This window comes from Pinus tabuliformis, chromosome 3_1, assembly GCF_031772625.1.
Source record: "Pinus tabuliformis cultivar Carrire ecotype Pingquan chromosome 3_1, CPIR1, whole genome shotgun sequence".
NCBI classification, from domain to species: Eukaryota; Viridiplantae; Streptophyta; class Pinopsida; order Pinales; family Pinaceae; genus Pinus; species Pinus tabuliformis.
Genome location: NC_142301.1, coordinates 893499829 through 893525555, shown reverse-complemented (window position 1 = coordinate 893525555; position 25727 = coordinate 893499829). Strand labels below are relative to the sequence as shown.

Here is a 25727-nt window from a genome sequence, read left to right as displayed (position 1 = left end):
CTAGACTAAAATTATTGATGGTGCATTGTTGTCCCTCAAAAGAAACTCTCTACTGTACATCTTCCATTCAGGAAACTTAAAGAATCTTCTTCCTTAACCCAAGAATAAACATTATCCAACTCAAGAACATCACCAAAAGACATTTGAAAATAAATGTAGCCAACTCCTCAAATAGGATAAGTGGCATCATCACCAAACTCCATGTCATGGTTCCCTCTTTTTTTTTTTTTTTTTTCCGGGGAAAATAGAGTTCGTAATTTCTATTAAAAAAGAGATAATAGAGATTACATGCTGTTGATGCCAAGGCATATGCAGTAGTGTGGCTTTGCCACTGTTCAGAAATTTACATAAAGCTGTCCTGTAGGTGTCACTATGGATACGGTGGGGCTGTATCCAAACAAAAATATATAACAGTATCACATAGATATTCATAAATATGCAGAGTTTTGAGGTATATAAACCTCGTGCCATGAAATAACTATATAGCGCCGATCAGAGCTACGCTGATATATACAAAAATTAGACATGTAGATCAAAAATTTCAGATGGGGAGGATGTCCCCTTGTTGTAGACCGTCGATATAGGGACGATGATAGAACCTGTGCATCCCCTCTGGACTGTATTCTTCAATCATCCAATCGCCTAGAGGACGATCCGCCGCTTCTTTCGAGAGCCGGTCAGCAGTTGTATTTCTTTCCCTGTAGATATGAGAAACAGTGATCCGGTCAAAATGTGTTTTTAAAAAAACAATTTCTTCCAAGATGTGTTTCAAAGAATATGTATGACAGATAGATTTATTATTTGCCCAATCAATCACTATCTTTGAGTCCCCAAAAATTTGAACTTGTCGACAATTTTTTGATAGTGCAAAATATAGAAGATGTCTCAGTGTAATAAGCTCAGCATGATTATTGGTACCCGGGCCGAGACCTAATCTCAGGTGAAAATAATGTGTTTCTGTTATATGAAATAGAATACCCCCTCCACAACCATGTCATGGTTCCCTCTTGCTCTTGAAGCCCACTAAATAAAGACATGTCATATGTCATGTGTCTCAAAGCTCGACTTACCACATACCATCCAACAATAGGCATTGTGTTAGATAATAAACAAGATGTCATGGAAAATGTAGTCTCAAATTAAAGGGTAATATCATCTACACTTCTTACAATCCCAACTGTAACCTATTTCATACCATTTTCCTTCTTCAATGGACATTGCTTGGCATAATATCCCATCTCATGATATTAGAAACTGTGAAAATTTCATCTATTGCAGTAACTAGAAATTATTCTTCTAATTGTAAATTTAATTATGTAGTTTATTTGCTACGACAAACAATGAATAAATCACTACTGTAATTTTCACCATAAAAATACTGCAGAAATTTAAAATGCTGGAAACTGAGAAATTCTAGCACACACACAAAAATTGACACTATTATTTTTGGACAATTGTCCCCGGAAAAAACCCAATGTGGGAAAACTGGTGCAGAAGATGAGGGTTTTATTATTATTCTTTGGCATCAAATTTGAGTACAATAATTTGGATGTCAAACTGGCAATCTGATCCGAGAGAATCACTGGAAAAATTATTGTGAGGATTTTTCCTCACCCCACAACTGATTTCAGCTTCCAAAATTGGGCCCACAACAATACGTCCTTTCTTCTGCATCAACCTCTGTGTAGTGATTGCGCAAACCTTGTTGTCACTGGCTTCAGAAACTTCTGAAATCTATAACTCTGCTACTCTCTGGCTCTGGAAGCGATTCACTGGTCCTCCTGATCAAAATCCCGATCACCAACTACTGAATCAACTGCTCCCCCAACTAGATCGAATTATTCTCTTGCTACTGCCTATGCAGTCCCTTTGGAAAAACTCACATTCCCTCAATCTGACTCTTCTGACACTAGAAAATTCCTCCGGAATACTGCCTCACTCCTCTCCCACCTACTACTTGATCTCTGGCTCGAATTGCCTTGGTGAATCACTCTACTATTGGAAAATCGATCTGCCTAGATCACTGAGTGTGGATCGTCTCATTCTTCTCTCTTTCTTTCTATTTTCATTTGTCATTTTGATCTTTCACATTGTAGCTATGGCATTGTATTACCACCCAAAACTCTCCATTTAAATGATAATGCCTTATATATACAAGTGAGATCCTAGGGCTAATGGGAGGTACAAGATAGACCCTAGGGATAATGGAAGAGTGATACCTAGTGCAACCTTAGTGTGTTCTCCATACATTGAATGCCAATTATTCTCTGACACAGGTGGAATACATAAAAGGAACTAAGCTAATGAATGATAATAATTTCAAAGTGTTTTAGACCTAGGATTAATACGATTTGTGATATTTCATGATCTATGTTGCTGATTTATGCAAATAGAAAAATAAAAGGATGGGTTTTTTTAATTTTTGAGAGTGGTTGAAAGGAAACAATAATGTTTAAACTAGAATTACAACTATGGGGTCTAAAAGCCAGATTTGGAGGGCTATTTGTATGAGGATGATTGGGACCAACAAAGTTGAAAATTGCATATTGTATCCAACCCTATCTTGTTATCAATTGATGCAAAAAATTTATTTGAAAGGGCCGTTTACCGAAAAATTTTGTAGGCCTAGTGCAAATCCTCACTAGGAAGATCCAGACTGCATGGCAACAAGAGATTGGCCACCAGTGTCACCTCAACAACCTTTCTCCAACTATATAGTGGTATATTGCACCACAAGAAAGAATTCTCTATATGTGGATCACCTAGAGTATATTCAACAAGGAAGGTTTAAACGATGTGGCATGCTTTCATAGAAACGAGTCTAGAATCAAAATGTAATCGGTCAAATCTTATATAAACATAAAAGTGAAGAAATTCACTGGTTTACTTTTTATTTTTATGGTTATATTTTTCTATATATTATTTTATGTATATATTTTTCTATTCTTAGGGCTTTTTGAATAATAAAAATTAAGGACAATTGCATAATTTAGTAAAAAGAGATGGTTGTTTGGTGGAATAAGGAGTGTGCCTTATTTCCACTAGGGATATGGGGTCAAATCAATGCCCCTCTTGAGTTGGTTTATCAATGATTGTGGATAATGGCCGGAGGTGGAATCCCAAAAGCTAAATGAGCTCGCGCCTAATCAAGAACAAGTTTTGAAACCAAGCCCTACTATAAAGGATTATGCTTAGGGAAAATCCTTACCCAAATAGATCAACTATGATGCAAAATAAACTGAAGTCCTTGGTGAGGAGCACTCGGGCATGGCCCAGCAAGAAGAAACAAACTATACCTTACATCAACAAGATAGATGTGCGAGTAAAACCCTAGACATCCCTCAGCATGTGACAAAGCTTCCTTTCAAATGGGTTGATCTCGTTGTTTTTGTAGTATTCTTTAGTTACATACAAATTGCCTTAAGAAATATGTGAAATTAACTAAGAAATATAATTCATGATGAACACCAACTATTTCATGAAAATGTTAAACATTATGGAAAATCGATCTCAACAATTCATAATCATCTGCAAATGAGGGATATTTCTCTATTTACAGGTTAGGATCTCAACATCTTTCCTCCTTTTGCTTGAAAAAAAAGCGACTTTTCGTCCACAATATGCTTCACGATTAAGTCAAACTATAACTTATTTCATTACATTACTTAAATCTCAAATTAGAGGTTAGATTTGACAAAAGGAGATCTGAATTGACCTAAGGGTACAAAGTTCCGTCAAGAATAGCTTGGAATTGCTTGGAAAATTAAGTTGAGTGCTTAGGAAGTAAAGAATTCCACTTTGTTTGCACAATGTTGCTTGAATGAGGACATTTTCCTTTCCAATGGCTAGTATAATGTAGACAACCTGCCTATGTTTGGTGCAAATATGATTCAAACCACGCTTTTAGGCTCCTTGCTTGATTTTGACTAGAAATGTCCCTTGGATTGCTTGGAGACTTAAACGACCTTTTGTTTTGCCTCAACATTCCTCCAAATTGACCTTTACATGGTTGAATGGGTAGAAAGGGTGGAAGACACTCTTTGTTTGGGTCCATTTTCCTACTTTTTGTGTTGTTTAAGGCTTGCACTTTCCTGAACGTGAGTTTTCCTTTGTCTATGATGTGTCCTTGACTTTCTTTGACATCTTGTTTACTCAACACATTTTCCATCTTACCTCTTTTGACCTCGTGCCTGCACCAGGGGAAGTCACCTCATTTTGAAGGTAGCTTAAGGATGCAAATGGGACATTAAAGGGGGTTTTAAGTATACCTTGACTTGGATTTGATTACTCTTGACTTGGATGTTTCAAGATATGTTTTCATTTCATTGGAGGATGTGGGTCACTGCATTAGGGAGCTCAAATGCATTGCAAACTTTAAGACTTCCATGAAGAATAATGGTCATCGCCAAAGTGGTGTGCATACATATGGATATGGTTGATTTGGGGAACAAAGATTGCATTGAGATAATGGGGAAGTTAGGGGAAAAGTACAATAAGCAATCACCTTTATAGGGCTACTCAACAAGTTCTCCCATAAATCATCAGTCGTAGTAGATCTACCTCCTAATGTTCACATATCACCGTAAGAGATAAGAATGTTGCATGATGCTTTCTTTCCCATACTATTCTTCTCTTTTACTTACCCATCGAATGTTGAATGAAATCCTTTCCTTATAGTACTAACATTTCTCTAGTGGCAAGTTGAGTGATGCTTTGTTTTTGGCAGGAACCATTGTGAGAGAAACCTAGGCCTTGTATGTTGAGGGTTTCTCAAAATAATAATATCACCCCCTTTCATACTTTCGATAATGAACCCTTTTTCCTATATCCTCTCTCTTTGTTTTTTTTCTTTCCCCTTTCCTTGGCTACATCACCACTAATGGGTCTCTCTAGGTCGTCTTCTCAGGTAGGGCCCGACTTGAGATGGCTTCTTCTTAGATGGGACCAATCACCGTGCCTCTCCATTGCCTATTAAGGACTTTGGTCTTGGTTGTCGCATCCTATAGACTGCAGCTATGGGATCACATCTCTAACCATTGCTCCAATGCTTTCTTCCACTCGTCTATTGCATTCCCCAGTTCAACACTAAGATTGTCAACTTTTTCATCTTTCCTTCACTATTTGTGCTCTAGAGTTCTCAATTCTCGCCTCTTTCATTTGCTATCTCAAATAATGTTGCCACCTCTTACTTCTTGGCTTCAATTGTTCATCTCTATTGTTGTCCCCTCTTGCGTATTTGGTTCAGTTTTTTGGTCCTGGCTTCAGTAAATTTGATCTCTCTTTCCTCCACTAGTTGATCCCTACCTTTGCCACCTATCCTTCCTTGTCCTCTTCTCACCTTCACTCACTTCTCAACCTCATTGAGATTTGCTATTGTTATCATTTCCTTGTAGGTTGTGTTACCACAATCTAGGAGGCCCTAAGGAGGGAAAGCCTATGTGTCAAAGAGCTAAACTAAGTGATAATAATGGGACGACATCTCACTATCACAACAACTAGTGAATGGATGGGTACATGGGGGTACCAAGGTCAAATGGCATGGGTTCAAGGACGACAATGATGATTATTTGGGTGTATAGATGTAGGAGGGAGCAATCGTCGATACATGAGTTACCTAACCTTTGTTTTACCACCCCTCTCCGCTAGCTCCTAGATCAGAACCTGCACATAAACAAGACAAAGCGTAATCTCTATAGCATATAAACCTTGATAATCAAAACATCAATATATAAGAGAATATAAGCTAGCATGCATCTAAGCTACTTATTAATCGCAAAATCGAACCAACATGTAAAGGAATACAATATCGACATCGTCAAGTAGACAACACAGAAACAAATCTATATTATTAGATAGAAGAAGAATGATTACAACCATCTTGGCTAAATCAAGCCTCCTCTAGTCCTTCAGCTCCACTCTCTCTCTCTCTCTCTCAATTTCTTGGCAGTATAACAATACTTAAGCTCTTGCAAACTTTCAACAACCATTCGACCTCTCTTACAATGACCGAGCCTCTAATTTATAGATGGAGAGAGGCTCATCCTTAGCCAATTATTTCATGAGTTCCAATGAGGCAAAAACTTGGATGTTGCCTCGCTTTATTGCTCTTTCCCTTCCTATGAGACTTAGTTAGGAATATCAATGTCCTTAGTTAGGCCTGAGGCGGATCTTTTCTGCTTTTCAAGCTGACATTTGATTGAAATGTGGAGTATCAGTCAGTAAACTCACGCTTTGACCTCCAGAATCTCATAAATATCTAGTAACGCTGCCCTTTAGGAAAAATAGAGCATTAACCTAGGGTTAACGCTTTTGGTTGAGAGCTGGAAAGCGTTATAACTCTCCCTGTCTGTTTCTGGGTGCGTTACCTTGGCAAATAGGCCTGTAACTTAGGTATTTTTTCCAACCAATGTGTCTTTCTCCTCTGAGTTGATGAGGAGGTCATTTTGTTGTATAATAGATGCCCCCTAAAGTGTGAGGTCAGAGATGAAGACGATGGCTGAAATAATTTATAAATATTGTAGTAGAAGAGAGAGAGGACTGGAGCTTTAGGACCGTGGGAGACCTGAAACAAGCCACATATGTCAAAAATATAAGATCATGTCCTCAGTCGGGCATTCCCATGCTCATTAGTTGTGTCAGATTGATTTCTCAGAAAAGAGGTATGACTATCATGTCGACAGATAGGCACAATGTGTAGTTGTGTCATAATATGATCAAATTGACGAGTTGTCTCCGAAAACAATATACGCAGCTTGGGAGAGGAAACAAGGCTGAGTGATGTAAGCCTCTACCCAAGGTCTTGGTCGCCGCTTTTCTGAACAACATATTTCTACACATGTGAATAAAGGAGTTGAAGTTGAACATGTGAGAAATCGTTTGATTACCAGTCAATGATGAAAATTGTTAACAGACACGAGGATGGCCACCGATAAGGATGATGGTCTCCAAGATGCACAGTACAATCTAGCGAGTGTGAGAAGGATGTTGTCATCGAATGCTCGTAGAAGTATTCAACTGGGAGCCAATGATGAAAACCCCCAATCAAACACAAGGTAACCTGCCACTGAGGACTACAAGTTCTAGGGTACTGATATGTTTCTGGATCTACTTCCTAGATAGAGTGTTGGAGTTGATAGGAAGAGATCTGTCAAAAGGCAGGCAATGAGGTGTCCTACATCAGTTGACACAAAACAAGACAAGAATTATTGTTTTGGAGATAAATTTTGAGCAATGGGTCAAACAGACGGAGGTTAATTTTGAGGCATATGATGGATGGTCGATACAGGAAGAAAATGTTAAATGAATCCCTTGAACAATCAAAGGCACAACACCAAGTTTACCAGGCAGCTTAGAATCATGAACACCAAAGAGTGTTAGGATACAGGGATGTAGGAACATCAAAGTATGAAGGCTAAACTCATAGGATGGTAAGGTTCGGTGAGAGGCTGAAAAAAGAGGTTTGCTGAGGGAGTGCCATGTTTAAGGGATAGACTACTGCCAAAAGATCCTTCCGAATATAGATATTGAGTCATTGTGTTGTCCAATTTTTCCCCATCTGATTAAGTTTAACGAGTCCAAACGGGTAAAATTGGTGGTCTTTTCATATTTAGAGAGTCTAAAAAGATCGTAAAGAACAACTCCAAGGGGGTACCATTGTCATGGTTGATGACTAGGTGCGACAAAGGTTTAATAGTATACCTGGCACAATTCCTTTTCCGTAAGTTAGTCCATTGAGTCCGGATAAAGTGATAAACCTATGCTCAATAGACGTCTACCTCATTTTGTTACGAGTACAAGGAGACAAAGTGAACTCGATATTCTTCATGAAATTTTAACAAGTCAGACGAAGAAAAACTCAATAGATATTCATAAAATTTTAACGAGTCAGATGAAGAAAACTTGATATGTCTTTTTTCAATTTAAGGAGCGAGAAAAAAGACATAAAAGAACTTCTCAGGTCTTCTTCGTAGGATTTTTATGAGCTCGAAGAAGGTAACTCAGGGATTTTTCAGTTTAAGAGTGAGAAAAGGTCCCAAAAAGAAAGTGCTCATATCTTCTTCGTAGGAGTTTTATGAGCCTGAAGAAGGTAACTCGGGGATTTTTTAGTTTAAGAGTGAGAAAAGAGTCCCAAAAAAGAACGTGCTCATCCATAGTCAAACTTTGGTCAACTCTACATAAAGACACTAAAATATCATCAGAGCATAAGTAAAATTTGACAACATATCGATATGGCGCATTTTAAATAATAGAGGAATGAAAAAATTCAATTTCAATGACTAGCTAGAGTGAGTCATACCTCCAGAGTGACTATAAGAAGGGTGACAGACCCTCATTTTCACTGTTTGAGTTTTGTGAGAGTGCTTTGGAGAGAAAAAGGAGCAAAACTTTCCAGAGCGATTATGAGCAACCTAGGCGACCATTCGACATGCTGTCAGTTACAGGTAGATGGCTTCATCTTTCTCTTGCATTTAAATACTTAATTTAGTAATTTTGTTGGTTAATTTTGTTGTTTTGAGCAAGCCCTAGGTGGCTTAGTTGGCTAACGTCGTCACCCAGGCTATGGGGCACGTTAAACACCCTGCCCGTGAAAGGGAGGGGCATTAGCACACCCCGTGGGCATGGAGGGCCACGTTAGCCGACCAAGCACAAGATAAACTTGGCTTTCTTGATTTCCTAGGGGTTTTTTCCAGCTGAAGACTGATTCAAGGGTTCTGTTGTGTAAGAATTAAGCTTTCAAAATGAGTTTGTGGAGAGAAAGAGCTCATGATGCCGAGGAACTACAAATGTTAAACGATCCAGCTTGTTTGGCAGCTTTGCGAAGGTGTGGGCTGCTGAAGTATGCCAGGCTTGACCTGATGAAGAGTCAGGAGGATCTCCTTAGCTGGATCATCCAACGGTGGGACGAATGATAGGGTGTGTTTAGGATTGGGGACCATGAGCTCTCGATCGAGAGAGACGATATATATTTCCTCATTGGTTTATCGTGCAGAGGTGCATGAGTAAACTTGACAAGAGGGAGAGTTGATCCCAGGACCACTGTGGAGTTGATCCAAACATACTGTAGAGAAGGCAGTTGGCCAGTGAGCAACAAGATTCCTATAGAGTGGATCAGAACAAGACCTATGAGGGCTATCCTATGGATGATCGTACGCCTGGCAGGGTCTAAGAGCCAACATGTGGCTACAAAGGCCTAGTTGCTACTGGCATTGGACTGCTTACAACCGTAGGTATTCAACTGGTGTGAGGGAGTCCTCCGTCAGGTGAAAGCAGAGTTGACAGCGTGTAAGACTCGGGCACAAAGGGAGTTTGGGTACGAGACTTTGATTGTGTCCTTTATCCTAGAGAGAGTTCCCGTGATGAGGCCTCGTATGAGTCTGGGTATAGCCGATCCCAGGGAGCCTAGATAGGAGTGATGGGCATCCCTAGCACCTCGTACTAGAGGGGGACCAATTAGACATTTTTTTGAGGATGACTTCTTTGAGTGGCTCAGTGGCCATATCCTGATGATTGAGGATTATCCATATGCCAGCATGAACTACTCATGGGATTCAAAACTGATATTGCCACCCGACACTCAGTGGGGGCCACTAGGTAAGAGGATCGATCAAAGCACAAAAAGTATTTTTTGTCTTTTGAATTTTATGCAATTTTTTGTTTTATGGGTGAAAAGGTTTTGACATGAAGCATTTGCTTGACACAGATGTGGCACCAGTACGTCCTGCGGGTATGCCTCGCCATGCTAGGCAAGGTGATCAACTACCTGGGGCTGGAGCAACTGTAGAGGGTGTGACAACTGCCAAAGAGGGAGATGACACACAGAGTCTGCGCGAGGTTGCTAGGAAGCTCAAAGGTTTGAGCATGGGTGTGCTACCTCTTCCCATGAGAGAGATACCGGTCCATATGCAGCGACATACAGTGGGTGTGGTGGAGCGGTTTCTGGTGCCTCTGAGGAGGTTAGCTAGAGCAGTGATCTGTTACCATGAGCAGTAGGCTCAACAGGAGTAGGGTATGGCCAACGGGTGTCAGAGTGAGGCTTAGCAGAGCCATTTTTGTACTTAAAACACCCAAGTTTTGGGAAATTTTGATGTAAAAAGACTGGACACGATCTATATATATATATATACAGATATTTTTTGGCGATTAATGGTGTATGTGTTTTCTTTGATTTTTTTGTATATTTTTAAATATGAAAATTTTACATTCATACATGTAACTATAAAGAATGGGACAGATGCCAATCCAATACATAATTTGCCAACGAATCAGCTAATGCATTAGATTCTCTAGGAATGTGTTCATAAGTAATAAACTCAAATTGATGTTCCAAAATTCATACGCTTAAAAAAGTAACGTAATAAGAATGGATTGCGAATGTGATAGTGATTAGTCAATTGCATAACAACTAGCTGAGAGTTTAACCTGACCACCAGATTTGAGATGTCCCGAGATGAGGCTTTAGTAAGGAGTTCAATCACAGACATGTACTTAGCAATATTGTTGGTGGCAGAACCAAGAAAAACTCCCCTGGAACTAAGTAGTTCCGACTCAGGTGTGTAAAGGACCCACGTAACTGATGCAATGTTCCATGTGTGACGACTGGCACCATCTACGTATTCGACGTATGGTAAGGGTGACGAAGATATCTATGCAAAGAGAGACGTGTATGAGACAATTACCCATTTAAAAGCCAAAAAATCCAGACACACCAAAAGAAGCAAAACTTATATACATAAAATTACAAAGAAGATGCCCAATAGAACACTAGGCATAATAATTTTTTAGATAGAGCCCGTTGCGGGGCTCGGCGAGTGGAATTCCATCGCAGTCCTGAAGTTCATAGGCACCTTTTGAAAGGACCTTAGTAACGACATATGGACCGACCCATAATGGTTGAAGGGTTCCTACCCCCAAGAGATCATGCTTCTGATCGTATAGCAAAACAAGGTTGCCCTCTTGGTAAGATCGAGGCTTAACATTTTTGTCATATTGGGCTTTGACTCGACGCTTATGGGCTTCGAGAGCTAGTGCGGCATCTCGACGAGTCTCATCCAGCTGATTGAGTAACAATAAGCGCTCTTCTTTAGCAATAGTGTCGGGTAGGAGTTCAACAACTAATTTTAGGGAGGGAATCTGGCACTCGATAGGAAGAACTACTTCCAAGCCATAGGCAAGTTGAAATGGTGTAAAGCCTGTAGCAGTTTTGACTGACGTTCGGTATGCCCATAGAGCAGGATATAACATGCGATGCCAACAGGTTTTATGATTGCCTACTAACCGATGGATCATGGTTTTGAGGATGCCATTGATGGCTTCCACTTGTCCATTGGCCTGTCAGTAGTAGGAGGAAGAATGTTCTTTGCCTAAAAACAAGCAACGATGTTAAGTCAGACATCATATGGTTCTAAAAGTGGGAATGGCTTTTTCCCATTTCGTGAAGTAGTCCACAACAACAACAATGAAGTTGTGTCCATCAGAGGAAGTGGGGTTACAAGTGATGAATTCGATGCCCCATTTAGCAAAGGGGCCGACGGAGATAACCGAGTGAAGAGGGGCAGGGGGCACATGCATTTTCTTGGTATAAATTTGGCAAGGATGACATTGTTGGACTGTAGTAATACTGTCTTTAAACAAGGTTGGCCAGTAGTATCCTACGTGCGAAATTTTTTGGGCAGTAGCCATGCCAAAAAGATGACCGCCACATGCCCCAACGTGGAGACAACGTCGAAGAACTGAGCCAGTGCCACGATGATATAGAGTATCGTTTAGCACTAAGTAGTGCTTGGCTTGGTGGCAGATGTGACGATGGTCATCTGACGATAGATCTGGGCGAAAACGTTGTGTTTGGAGGTAGACAAGAATGTCTCCATACCAAGGATCAGTAGAGTCAACCAGATAGACAGATTCATCAGGCATAGGATCATGGGCTACCTCATCTGGGTCAACTCTAGGAAGATCCGACAATAATTTGGCAAAGACTAGGGATTTCTTAGCCTTGGCAGTGGCGAAAAGCAGATCAAATTGTTGGAGGATCACAATCCATTTGGAATAGTTTCCTCTAATGACTTGGCGAGACAGAATGTGTCTCATGGGATTCTCCAAGGCAATGACAGTAGTTTGTCGCAGCAGGATATAGTGTTGGAAGCGATTGACAACAAATACAGTTGCCAAGGATAGTTTCTCCACATCTGAATATCGGAGTTCAGGCCCAACAAGGCCTTTCGAGAGATAATAAACCACATGCTCACTGTGATCATTGTGAGTTTGGACCAACACCATGCCAATGGAGGATGGTGAGGCTGCCAGGTATAAGAGAAAGTTGCGCGAATATTCAGGAGGACTGGGTAGTGGGGCAGATATGAGTGCCTGTTTCAAGGCATCAAATGATCGTTGAGCTTGATCGTCCCACAAGTATGGCACTCCTTTCTTGAGCAGGAGCATAAAGCCTTTTGTTAATTCGACGTAGTTCACGATGAAGAGGCGTAAGAAGTTTTCCTTCCCTTGCAAACTTTGGAGTTGTAAGATGGATTATGGTGCGGGCAATTGAGTAATTTCCTTTACCTTATCAAGATCAACCCTTATCCTGTGTTTGGAGACAATGAAACCAAGCAGGCGTCCTGAATCGACAAAGAATACGCACTTATGAGGCTTCAAACAGATGTTATAGAACCTACACCTAAGAAGGATTGCTCGAATATGAGCTAGGTGTTGGGCTCGTTTCTTGGAATGAGTCAGAAGATCATCCAAGTATGCTTGAACGAAGTGTTTGATATCGTGAAATGCATAGTCCATGGCCCTCTGAAAGGTTGCACTGGCATTCTTTAGACTGAATGGGAGCTTTCGATACGCAAATATGCCCCAAGGACAAATGAATGCAGTTTTGTGCTGGTCCGCAGGTTTTATAGCAATCTGGTTATAGCCTGAGAAGCCATCCATGAAGGAGAAGGACTCACAACCGGCACAATCATCAATTATTTGGTCAATGAACGGAGTCAGATAATTTTCTTTTGGACATGAGGCGTTCAAATCATGGTAGTCGACATAGACGCGGATGGTACCTTGTTTTTTGTCTACAGGAACTAGATTGGAAACCCATTTCGTCAAGGGAACGAGATAGATAAAACCAACATATAACAGTTTTTCAACTTCAGTCTTGATAGCTGCAGTTTTGCAGGTGTGGATTGGTCGAAGTCTTTGTCGGAGAAGCTTGGCATTGTCATAGACCTTGATCTCATGCTCGACAATAGAAGGATCTATATTGAGCATTTCCTCATAAGACCAAGCGAAAACATCATGGAATTCTTTGAAAAGGCAGGTGAAGCTCGCAATTTCCTCAAGATTGTAGTCAGCTCCAATATGAATGTTTTCCATGATGCATGACTGAGATATTGATGAGCATCATTTTTGAAAGATTGCCCAAGTTCCCTTCAGAATCCATAGTTTGGACAATCATATAAATCGAGGGAACAATCTCAGGCGGGTCAAAAGGCAGGATTTTTATAGGTGTCGCGTTCGAATCAGATATCGAAATGCGGTGATGAGCAGTTTCCCAAGGTCGCTCTTCTAAAGACATGATCTCTCGAATAGCTTCATCCGTAGGCAAGGCTTCATTGAGGAGATCGTTAGGAGCTATGATGGGAGAGGAAGTGGTACCATTGGTCGTAACCAAAGAAGCGGAAGAATCAGATGCAAATTGAATGGCTTGATAAGCCAATTCGGCTGGTGAAAGCAGCATTTGTTCTCCATAAGAGTCAATGTCTGAAGGGGCCGGGAGGATCCAGGGATCAGTTGGGTCATGAGGAATGGTGGAGACCATAGAAACTATCTGTGGAACCTTGGGCGACAAGAGAGGAAAGAAACCCAACAGGGAGGAACCCTTCAAAAGACTAGTACCAACACTGACATAAGAGTCAGGTATGCCACCCACTAAGGGCACGGTGTCACTAGGCAATGGGGAGTAATATGGGGTACAAAAGGACAACTGGTCCACTGTGACTATTTTCCCATCCAATGGAAAGAGGATGAGTCGAAATACCAAAGAAACAATGGCAGTCATGGCATAAGTCCAATTGCAGCCCAAAAGAAGATTATAATCGAGATGACGATCTACGACTTCAATATCCACCGTTACCATTTTCCCACTCAGAGTGATGGGGTAGCTGGCAAGGTATCCTTTCGGGATGAAAGTGTGGCCATCAAACACTTTAAGGGAATTTGATAGCAGAGTGAGGGTGGGAGAGCCCAGGGTGAACCAACATGAATTGGACATGACGCAGGTCGAAGTGCCTTCGTCAATAACCGTTTGATGGATAGCTCTGCCTTTCAATATAACCTGCACCTGAAATGAAAGTTGGTGGGAAAGGCAAGGCTTACTTTTCTCCATGTCAAAAATTGCTAGCATGGAATCCTGAGGATCAACTCCACCAATGGCCGAAAGAAAAGCGTTCCGTTGTGTTGGATAGGTTTGCAATACTTCGAGTGTAGACATGGCTAACGGTGCTTGCGCCAAATCTTCTACAATACTATAGTTTTGGGCAGCACATGTAGAGGTATTGTGTGTCGTGCGACGAAGTGCCCCCTTGGGAGGGCAGATCACAAGGTCAGCGATAGGCCTTTCGATATGAAGATCGTTAGGCAGCGATGGATTTGAACTTGAGGAAGTGTTCAAAGCATTAGCGACTGGAGTTCCATAATTTTTGGCTTGCATTTGAAGATCAACCATTTCAAAGGTGTAAACAGTTGACGATCCTTCACCAGAGGAAGGAGGATGAGAACCGTCGTTACCCCCTTGTGGGGGTTGCGGTGGGTTCGAAATAAGATGTTGCTGCTGTTGAGTAGGGAAAGGGGTGTTTAGGACCGTAGGGGTCCGGCCAATGTCCTTTTGAGAAAGAAGATATGTGCATTCTTGAAGATGAGGACATTTGTGAGTCGTGTTCCTCCGCACAGATTTTGCAAGGGAACTGGACATTTTTTTCTTTCCCACTGTTAGATTTGGTAGCAACTTTCTGTTTCGGGTTGTTCTGCGTAGCAGGTTTCTCTTCAGAAGGAGAGGTCTTTTTCTTATTCTTCTTGTTCTTACCGCTGGGTTTTTGTGTAGACTGCACAGAGTTATCACAACGATTGGAAGAGGAGCTGATTGGGTAGGAGCGGTATTGACAGATAACTGGGCAACGTGCCCGCTGAGTTGTTTTACAACAACCCCAAAGGTAGCACCGACGAGACCATTAGCGTGCGCACTAGGTTGTTGAGTAGCAGTAGCATTGGAAGTTTGAGGGGCATGAGGGATTACATCGTATAGCGTGCCAAACTGAGAGTAAATCAAATCTAAATGCTGGGCATGACGAATGGATTGGTCTTCCATGACCGCACCACCGAAGGCAACGTCCTTGGCAATTTGAGGAAGAAGTGATTTGCAGAACCAATCTACTAACAAGTAATCCGGAATGGGGGCTTTGACAAGCCTCCACCTACGTCTCCATTCATGGATATGATCAGAGATGTGGGTAGAGGTGCCTTGGCGTAAGGTAGTAAGTAGTTCCATTCTGGTTTCGTAGTGGATAGGAAGCTGGAAGTGCTTTAAGAATTCCATTGCCAGGGCACCAAAGGTAACTCAATGTACCACTTGGCAGCATTGCCAGTAAGGGTGTGGGGGAAGAGTCTGAGCCGGATACTGTCATCAACCATGGAGTTCGATACACACCATAAATGGTAGGTGGTGACATGTGTAGCTGGATCAACCCCTTGTTTCCCGTCGAATTTCAGAATGTCGGAAGGTATCTTTTGTGGGATTGGGGGCCAATGCAAGTTATGATTGATGGGGTCATTAGTCAATTTATATCGATTGGGGATATCGAGTGTTGCCATGGTGCCCCTGAGTTCGACGAGGGTGATGAAGAATGACTTGAAATACCCAGGGGTCCTCCCATAAAGTTGTTCCCAACAGGATACATAGGATTCATCGAATAATAACCTCCCTGTGGTGGTGGAGCAGTCATATAAGGTGGCGGTCCATAAGGGATGTTAGGCTGGGGGGAAAAACGTTGGTTTCCCCAGGATAAAAAGTGCCCCTTGACTCAATTGAGATTGAGGAGGGGGTGCCCAAATGGATGGAGCAGGACCGGGTTGAGGGATCCCACTAGCCATATAGTTGGTCATACGCACATGACTGACACTAGAATAGTGTCCACTTTGAGGAAGTAAGTCGATCAATGAAGAACCAAGTTGTCCTATAGGCAGAGGGGGAATAGTAATGCCCCAACCAGCATATGGATGTTGGGGGTCAATTCAAGTTATGATTGATGGGGTCATGTAATGACCATAAACAGTGACTAAAATCTGAAATACACACAGTAACTAAATCTGAAATACAGAAGCCTGAACATTAAATCGGTACATACCTTAACTGCTACTGATCCTGCTTCTGTCTGGTGAATCTGCTGCTGGTGATGCTGTGGTTAATTTGATCAAATTTTCGAGAGGCCAATACCTCCCAACCGGACGGAGCAAACCTAGCTGCTCAATCCAGAAAGCTTCTCCACAGAAGCTCTCTGTCCCTCTGTGCCCAGTGTCTCAGACCACTCAAAGCTCTTCAATGGGTAATCCCCTTCTCCCAGTTTCCTCTGGTGGATTTATGCTTCTCATCCTCTGCTGCCTCTCTCCCGTTTTTCCCCCCTGCATCGGTCCAGAATAGCGATATATATAGGCAGGCTTGGCGGTGGCCACCCTCTTGCTTCCGGCCACCGCCCTTCTCCCTCATGACACCTTTCGCATGCAATTCAATTCTCTCATATCCTGTCCTGGCAGCGCCGCTCTGCTATAACTTCTCAGCTAGTTGGGCGCGCCATCATTAATGGTTTCAGTGATGGTTCTGGTAGGTTATCGCATACATCTTCATGAATCTGTTTAATTAGCTTATAGCATATGGACTTTATACATAATCTGTAAGGTTTCAATTATATACTTTATAATATCTTTATTTATAAAGTTTCATGTACACTTTATAATATTTACATTATATAAGGTTCCATATATATATACTTTATTTATATAAAGTTCCATATATATATATATATACTTTATAACTTTTATTTATAAAATTCAATTATATATTTTGTAAATTTAATATATATATATATATATATATATATATATATATATATATATTATAAAGTCTAATTATATATTTTATAAAATTTTAACTTATATATGTTTTAAATTTAAATTGTATTTATAAATTAACATACTTATAGTTTAAATTTCCTCACAATTGATTTTATTATAAGTTTAAAACTTTATAAAATGGATTAATTTAGCTGGGTTGTTACATAATCCTCTGATACCATCTGTAATGACCATAAACAGTGACTAAAATCTGAAATACACACAGTAACTAAAATCTGAAATACAGAAGCCTGAACATTAAATCGGTACATACCTTAATTGCTGCTGATCCTGCTTCTGTCTGGTGAATCTGCTGCTGGTGATGCTGTGGTTAATTTGATCAAATTTTCGAGAGGCCAATACCTCCCAACCGGACGGAGCAAACCTAGCTGCTCAATCCAGAAAGCTTCTCCACAGAAGCTCTCTGTCCCTCCGTGCCCAGCGTCTCAGACCACTCAAAGCTCTTCAATGGGTAATCCCCTTCTCCCAGTTTCCTCTGGTGGATTTATGCTTCTCATCCTCTACTGCCTCTCTCCCGTTTTTCCCCCCTGCATCGGTCCAGAATAGCGATATATATAGGCAGGCTTGGCGGTGGCCACCCTCCTGCTTCCGGCCACCGCCCTTCTCCCTCATGACACCTTTCGCATGCAATTCAATTCTCTCATATCCTGTCCTGGTAGCGCCGCTCTGCTATAACTTCTCAGCTGGTTGGGCGCGCCATCATTAATGGTTTCAGTGATGGTTCTGGTAGGTTATCGCATACATCTTCATGAATCTATTTATTTAGCTTATAGCATATGGACTTTATACATAATCTGTAAGGTTTCAATTATATACTTTATAATATCTTTATTTATAAAGTTTCATGTACACTTTATAATATTTACATTATATAAGGTTCCATATATATATACTTTATTTATATAAAGTTCCATATATATATATATGCTTTATAACTTTTATTTATAAAATTCAATTATATATTTTGTAAATTTAATATATATATGTATATATATATATATATATATATATATTATAAAGTCTATATATATTTCATGGATTAATTCTGGTCCTATTATCACTCGATCTTCTAACCTGTCCCAACTTAACGGTGTTCTGCAAGGTCTGCCATATAAAGCTTCAAATGGAGGCATCCCAATCGAACTGATAGGAGGTATGAAGTAGGGGACCAGGTCTTCGTCCGCATCAAACCAAATAAAAGTACTATTCGATTCGGAAAAGGGACAAAGCTGTCACCCCGATTTATAGGACCGTTTAAAGTCGTGGAAAGAGTTGGACCTGTTGCCTATCGTCTTGCCCTGCCACCCCACCTGCATAGAATTCATAATGTATTTCATGTTTCTGTATTAAGACATTATGTAGCTGATCTATCTCATAACATCCAGTGGAAAGAATTGTAGGTATCGGACAAGGGAGTCATAACGGTCGAACCTTTACGTATACTGGAACGTAGAGTTCGACAGTTGAGGAACCGTCTGGTGGACCAAGTTAAGGTCCAATGGGACAAGTATAGTCCTAGATCAGCAACTTGGGAAAATACAGAGGACATATGTCAGAGATACCCTAATTTATGTCCATTTTGAAGAACTTTACACTATGTTTAGTATATATTTACTTCACTACCGTCAGAGACCCAAAAACATTTGAATGATTAGTGATAAACATGAAACTTTGTGGCATAATATATGTTTAAATTCCTGCTGGTACATGGATACCAAAATAATATATGTTTAAATTCCTGCTGGTACATGGATACCAAAATAATATGTGTTTAACTCCTGCTGGTACGTGGATACCAAAACAATATATGTGATTATTTTATTAAATTATAAATGTTGAAGTAAAGTTAAGGCCGTTAAATGGTTTTGCTTCTAGTAGAAATTGAAACAATATAAATCTGTTTTATTTATGCATGTCAAAAATGAGCAACTGAAATAGAGGACAGGAAGTGAATACATCCTAAAGAAAAGTCAAAATACATGCATATAAAATGACAAATTTTGTTATGCTGTAGTATCATATGTAAATAATACATAAGTTATTTCGAATATGCTGATGCACATTTTACAAATGCTGGGTAAGTGTAAGATTGCAGATAAACTATGACTGCAGATAATTGATCAAATTTTCGAGATGACCACGTGATGACAGAACCTCAGATCAGTTAAAGCTCAAAGTGATTCTATAATAAGGTATCAACCAAATTTTACTGGGAGGGGTGGAGGTGTTACCCACCGTTTATCCTTCGAACCTTGGGGACATGGGAGGACTGTGCGAGTCACGCTCCCCTAGACGTGTGATGATGACTGCCGGATGCCTACTGAGAATCAGGTCGGTATAACCGACGCTGTCACCTTAGGGTTATGAATGGTTAGATCAGTGAAACTGACGCCACGGCATACTCCAGTAGAGGACGGATAGGATGGGAGTGGAAGAGATTAGGAAGGATAGGATGATTTTGAATAGCTTGGGGGCTGTGATAGAAAAGGTCATGTCCATCAAAAACCTTGACCCTAAAACTCTAAACTTCGGGACGAAGTTCTCAGAAGGGGGGGAGTATGTAACAACCCAGCTAAATTAATCCATTTTATAAAGTTTTAAACTTATAATAAAATCAATTGTGAGGAAATTTAAACTATAAGTATGTTAAGTTATAAATACAATTTAAATTTAAAACATATATAAGTTAAAATTTTATAAAATATATAATTAGACTTTATAATATATATATATATATATATATCTATATATATATATATATATATATATATATATTAAATTTACAAAATATATAATTGAATTTTATAAATAAAAGCTATAAAGTATATATATATATATATATATATATATATATATGGAACTTTATATAAATAAAGTATATATATATGGAACCTTATATAATGTAAATATTATAAAGTGTAAATGAAACTTTATAAATAGAGATATTATAAAGTATATAATTGAAACCTTACAGATTATATATAAAGTCCATATGCTATAAGCTAAATAAATAGATTCATGAAGATGTATGCGATAACCTACCAGAACCATCACTGAAACCATTAATGATGGCGCGCCCAACCAGCTGAGAAGTTATAGCAGAGCGGCGCTGCCAGGACAGGATATGAGAGAATTGAATTGCATGCGGAAGGTGTCAAGAGGGAGAAGAGCGGTGGCCGGAAGCAGGAGGGTGGCCACCGCCAAGCCTGCCTATATATATCGCTATTCTGGACCGATGCAGGGGGGAAAAACCGGAGAGGGGCAGCAGAGGATGAGAAGCATAAATCCACCAGAGGAAACTGGGAGAAGGGGATTATCCATTGAAGAGCTTTGAGTGGTCTGAGGCTCTGGGCACGGAGGGACAGAGAGCTTCTGTGGAGAAGCTTTCTGGATTGAGCAGCTAGGTTTGCTCCGTCCGGTTGGGAGGTATTGGCCTCTCGAAAATTTGATCAAATTAACCACAGCATCACCAGCAGCAGATTCACCAGACAGAAGCAGGATCAGCAGCAGTTAAGGTATGTACCGATTTAATGTTCAGGCTTCTGTATTTCAGATTTTAGTTACTGTGTGTATTTCAGATTTTAGTCACTGTTTATGGTCATTACAGGTCATTAGTCAATTTATATAGATCTGGGATATCGAGTGTTGCCAAAAATGGCAAAGGGTTAGGTGCCCTCGAGTCTGACCACGGTGATGAGGAATGACTTGAAATAACCAGGGGTCCTCCCATAAAGTTGTTCCCAACATGATACATAGGATTCATCGGAAAATAACCTCCCTGCAGTGGTGGAGCAATCATATATGGTAGCGGTCCATAAGGGATGTTAGGCTGGGGGCAAAACTTTGGTTTCCCCTAGGATAAAAAGTTCCCCTTAACTCAATTGAGATGGAGGAGGGGGTGCCCAAATGGATGAAGAAGGGTCGGGTTAAGGGATCCCACTAGCCATATTATTGGTCATACACACATGACTGACACTAGATAGTGTCCACTTTGAGGAAGTAAGTCGATCAATGAAGAACCGGGTTGTCCTACTGGCAGAGGGGGAATAGTAATGCCCTTGACTGGCATATAGATGTTGGGAACATTGCCCCCAGGCATCTGAGCCCAAGGGTTTGAACTTAGCAAAGGGTTCCAACCAAAAGGGTTACTAAAGGTAGTCGTGCTAACAACGCTACTAGGAGTGATAGCTGGAGGTCTAGGAGCTGACACAAAAGGGGCAGAAATTGGGATATACTGGATTCCACTCATAGCAGGTGTAAATAGGTTGCTCGAACTAGGCATAGTCTGGATAGCAGGGTAACTAGTCAACTGTGTATTACTGACCATAGGCATGGGAAGTGATGGTGGAGCAAAATTGTCCACAAAGGACCACAACCCATTAGTCGTCGGGGGATATTGGATGTGGGTACTGACGAAGACATGATAGGTACAGGTGCTACCTGAATCAACACTGGTCCAAGAGGATCGGTGAGGGGAGGATTGTAAGGAGGTACAATTCCTTTGTTAAAGAAGTCCTCAGGCAGTATAGTTTCTTGGGAAGTGTTATGCGATTCAGTGTTAGACACTGGAGACTAATTTCCCGCAGAGGGAGAATCTAGATCACCAAGGCTTGACAGATCCTCTAGGGTCAGTGGAGGAAGACCTTGTTGTCGCCTAGATTGATGACAAGGGTTGAATGTAGCCACGATGACAGATATATTTTATCCAAAAAAAATTAAAGTGATATTTATTATAGTCTCAGTGATAACAAACCAACACCTAAAAATAAAAAAATACTCTAAAAGTCAATTAACAAGTAGTCAAGGGATATAACTCTGTTTGATAACCACCATTTGCTGGAGATGAAACCCAGTATCACAGTGGCTAAAAGAGAGAGCCGGCCAAATGTACAGTTATGATTACTCCTGAGCTTCACCCAAACCTCAGATTAAGGGGCCAAGTACTCTCGTGAAGACGAGCACCCTCCCAAAAACCGAAGACGGAGTAGGTTTGTCTGTTTAGGTACCAAGGCAACCCACCCCAGTCACCTTGTCTTCGTCCCTAAAAATTATGGCCACTAAGGTTACCTCAAATCACAAACACCATCGGGGGGGACATAGTTGTAGATAGTATGTTGTGTGGGTAGGATACCTGAGTCCCCGACTTAGCTCCGATATCCCCAAGGGGATCCCTAGTACACAAAATACCTAATGGAAATGAAATCGAAGGCGGGCTACCTTCTCTCATACTCCAATGTTGTCTCACATTTAACTCCTTTGTAAGGGGAGTGGTCCTGGATGATATGAGTGCAACAGGATTTTACTCTCTTTAATGATACTAGTCTCAGTTTTGTGATCTTGGGTAGTTTACTCACCACTGCCTAGCCCAAGATCCTAGCCTAGACTAATATGTGTGTAAGCTCAAAAAAAGAGTTGTTGATTACTTTTATTAAGCGTTGATTTTATGTGAACTTGTATTAAAGTCTTCGGAGGGGTGTTGACGTATGGAGTTCAGTGTGATTCTAACACAAACCATGCAAGAAAAATGCTTTCAGATTTTTGTTCGATGAAAAAGAGCTCTTACAAGGAGAGGTTATCTATACATCATTTCAGTACCATGCATCCAAATGTAGTAAACACATGCACAAAGTGCAGACATTCAATGCTCTCTAACAACTAACCCAATATATACATAATCAAACCAGCTAAAACAAAAAGTTTAAACAATTTTTTTCATTTTCTTTTTCTTGAAAAACAAATGCACTTAAGCTATTTTCATAAAAAGTAAAAATGATCATAGAAGTAGGCAACCAAACATAGTGCACAGTTGCAAATCTCCAGAAAAGACTACAAGCAACCTCTCAAACCAGGAATCCACAAAACAGGGTGGATGTCAAGATAATGGTTGACTAACGCTTCTCAGAAGAGGAAGTAGAGCGTTAATAGAAGGACTAACACTTTGTCCAAGTAAAGCAAGACTAACACTCTGTCCAAGAGCCTGGGGAGCATTATAACTCACTGGATTGCACAACTAGGGTGCGTTACAGAGACAAGAGGCTGTAAATAGGGTCAGTCAGGGTTTGATCAAAGGCTACACACAATAGAGGACAAAGGAGCTTGGGAAGCATCCTGAGTGGTCAGAATGGGAACCAAGAAGAACAGGAAGGCCTGGAAAGAAAGAGAGATCCGGGAACTGAAAGATCAAAACCAGGAAATAAGTATTAGTCCCCAATGGAGTTGCCATTTCTGCTATAGGGATTAATGCACGGGTGGTTGTGGATGAAATACCCTCTCGGGTCTTCCAAGGACCCAAGGCAGATTAGCTGCAACTGTCACAAAGAAACACACATATATTCATATTAATTCATGATTGACAAAGCCAAAGGAGAAAGATTACCTCAGCCTTTGGTGTAGTCCTGTTGGAGAACTCAGTGTAGCAAAGTGGAAGACCTCTCCACCAGCTCCTAGATCAGAACCTGCACATAAATAGCTTTGTAATCTCTACAACATATAAACCTTGATAAGCAAAACATCAATATATAAGAGAATATAAGCTAGCATGCATCTAAGCTACTTATTAATCGCGGAATCGAACCAAAATGTAAAGGAATACAATATTGACACGGTCAAGTAGACAACACAGAAACATATGTATATTATTAGATAGAAGAAGAATGATTACAACCATCTTGGCTAAATCAAGCCTCCTCTAGTCCTTCAACTCCACTCTCTCTCTCTCAACTTCTTGGTAGCATAACAATACTTAAGCTCTTGCAAACTTTCGACAACCATTTAACTAAAGGAGGTCCAAATTGACCTATGGGTACAACATTCCATCAAGAAATAGCTTAACATTCCTTGAAAAATTAACTTGAGTGCTTAGGAAGTAAAAAATTCCACTTTGTTTGCACAATGTTGCTTGAATGAGGACGTTGGTCGTTCCAACAACTACTATAATGGGGATGACCTCCCTTTGCTTGGTGCAAAGATGATTCAAACCATGCTTTTAGGCTCCTTTCTTGATTTTCACTGGAAATGTCCCTTGGATTGCTTGGAGACCTAAATGGCCTTTTGTTTTGCCTCAACATTCCTCCAAATTGACCTTTACATGATCCAATGGGTAGAAAGGGTGGATGATACCTTATCTAGGTCCATTTTCCTCCTTTTCGTGTGGTTTAAGGCTTGAACTTTCCTGAACATGAGTTGTCCTTGGTCTATGATGTGTCCTTGACTTGTTTTGACATCTTGCTTAGTCAACACATTTTCCATGTTACCTCTTTTAACCTCATGCCTGGGCCAAAAGGGGCAGTTGCCTCATTTTGAAGGTACCTCAAAGATGCAAATGGGACATTAAAGGGGGCGTTAAGAGTGCCATGACTTGGAGCTGATTACTCTTGACTTTCGCAAGAGATCTTTTCACTGCCTTGGACGATGTGGGTCATTGCATTAGGGAGCCCAAATGCATCGCAAACTTTGAGACTTCCGTGAAGAATGATGGTCATGGCCAAAGACGTGTGGATACATATGGATATGGTTGATTTGGGTAACAAAGAGTGCATTGAGATAATGGGAAAGTGGGGGAAAAGTACAATAAGCGATCACCTTTATAGGGCTACTCATCAAGTGCTCCCATAAATCATCAGTCGTAGTAGATCCACCTCTTGATGCTCGCATATCACTGTAGGAGATAAGAATGTTGGATGATTCTTTCTTTCCCATACTATTCTTCACTTTTCTTTACCCATCGAATGTTGATTGAAATGTTTTCCTTCTAGTACTAACCTTTCTCTAGTGGCTTGTGGATCATACTAGCCTCATAAGGTTTCCATAATTAATATGCTTTACCAAGTTGAGTGATGCTCTATTTTGGGATGGACTATTGTGAGAGAAACATAGGCCTTATATGTTGAGGGTTTATCAAAAAATTAATAGTACTCCAATTCATACTTTTACTAATGAACCCTTTCTCCTATATCCTCTCTTTGTTTTTTTTGCTTGCCCCTTTCCTAGGCTTCATCACCACTAATGTGTTGATTTCTGGTAGCCTCGGATGTGCTCTAAGTCTTAAATTTTGCAGGGAGGCTTAGGCACATGTATTCCAAAGAACCCAGAAATCGTTTTGGGAAATTCCACCTAGAAACAATTGTATTAAAATAATTAATTATTTTTAATGGGACCCTAAGTCTAAACTTAGGAAAATAAAATAATTAAAGAGTATTAATATAAATTGTGGGTGTAACTTCTAGAAGAAGATGAGGATCAAGCATAAATGATCTTAGCCATTGATTAGCTTCTAATATGGGCCATTGAATGTCAACGAGGAGATTATTTAAGGAGGCTTGAGGGTCACTTGGAAAGACACACAGAGAGTTCAAAAGTTTGATTTTCTGAAGCAGAGCCTGCTGGGAGAATTTCGATAGTGAGCTTTAGCAGTGAGGGGCAGGGATAGTTGGGTTGGAGTATCTTCTCCAGAGCCAAGATACGTAGCAGAGAGGCAGAGAGACACCAGGAGGAGGCAACGCAGACCCAGGAGGGGTTGACACTGGGCCAAAAGGGCCCATGCAGAGCTA

General features: G+C 40.5%; 1 protein-coding gene across 1 annotated transcript; it reads right to left on the bottom strand.

Moving 5' to 3' along the window:
* Nucleotides 1–10761: 10761 nt before the first annotated feature.
* On the bottom strand, nucleotides 10762–11241 carry LOC149190502 (uncharacterized). Its single transcript, XM_089410530.1, has one exon. It carries the CDS (start codon nucleotides 11239–11241, stop codon nucleotides 10762–10764), a length of 480 nt encoding a protein of 159 aa, XP_089266656.1.
* Between the last annotated feature and the right edge of the window lie 14486 nt (nucleotides 11242–25727).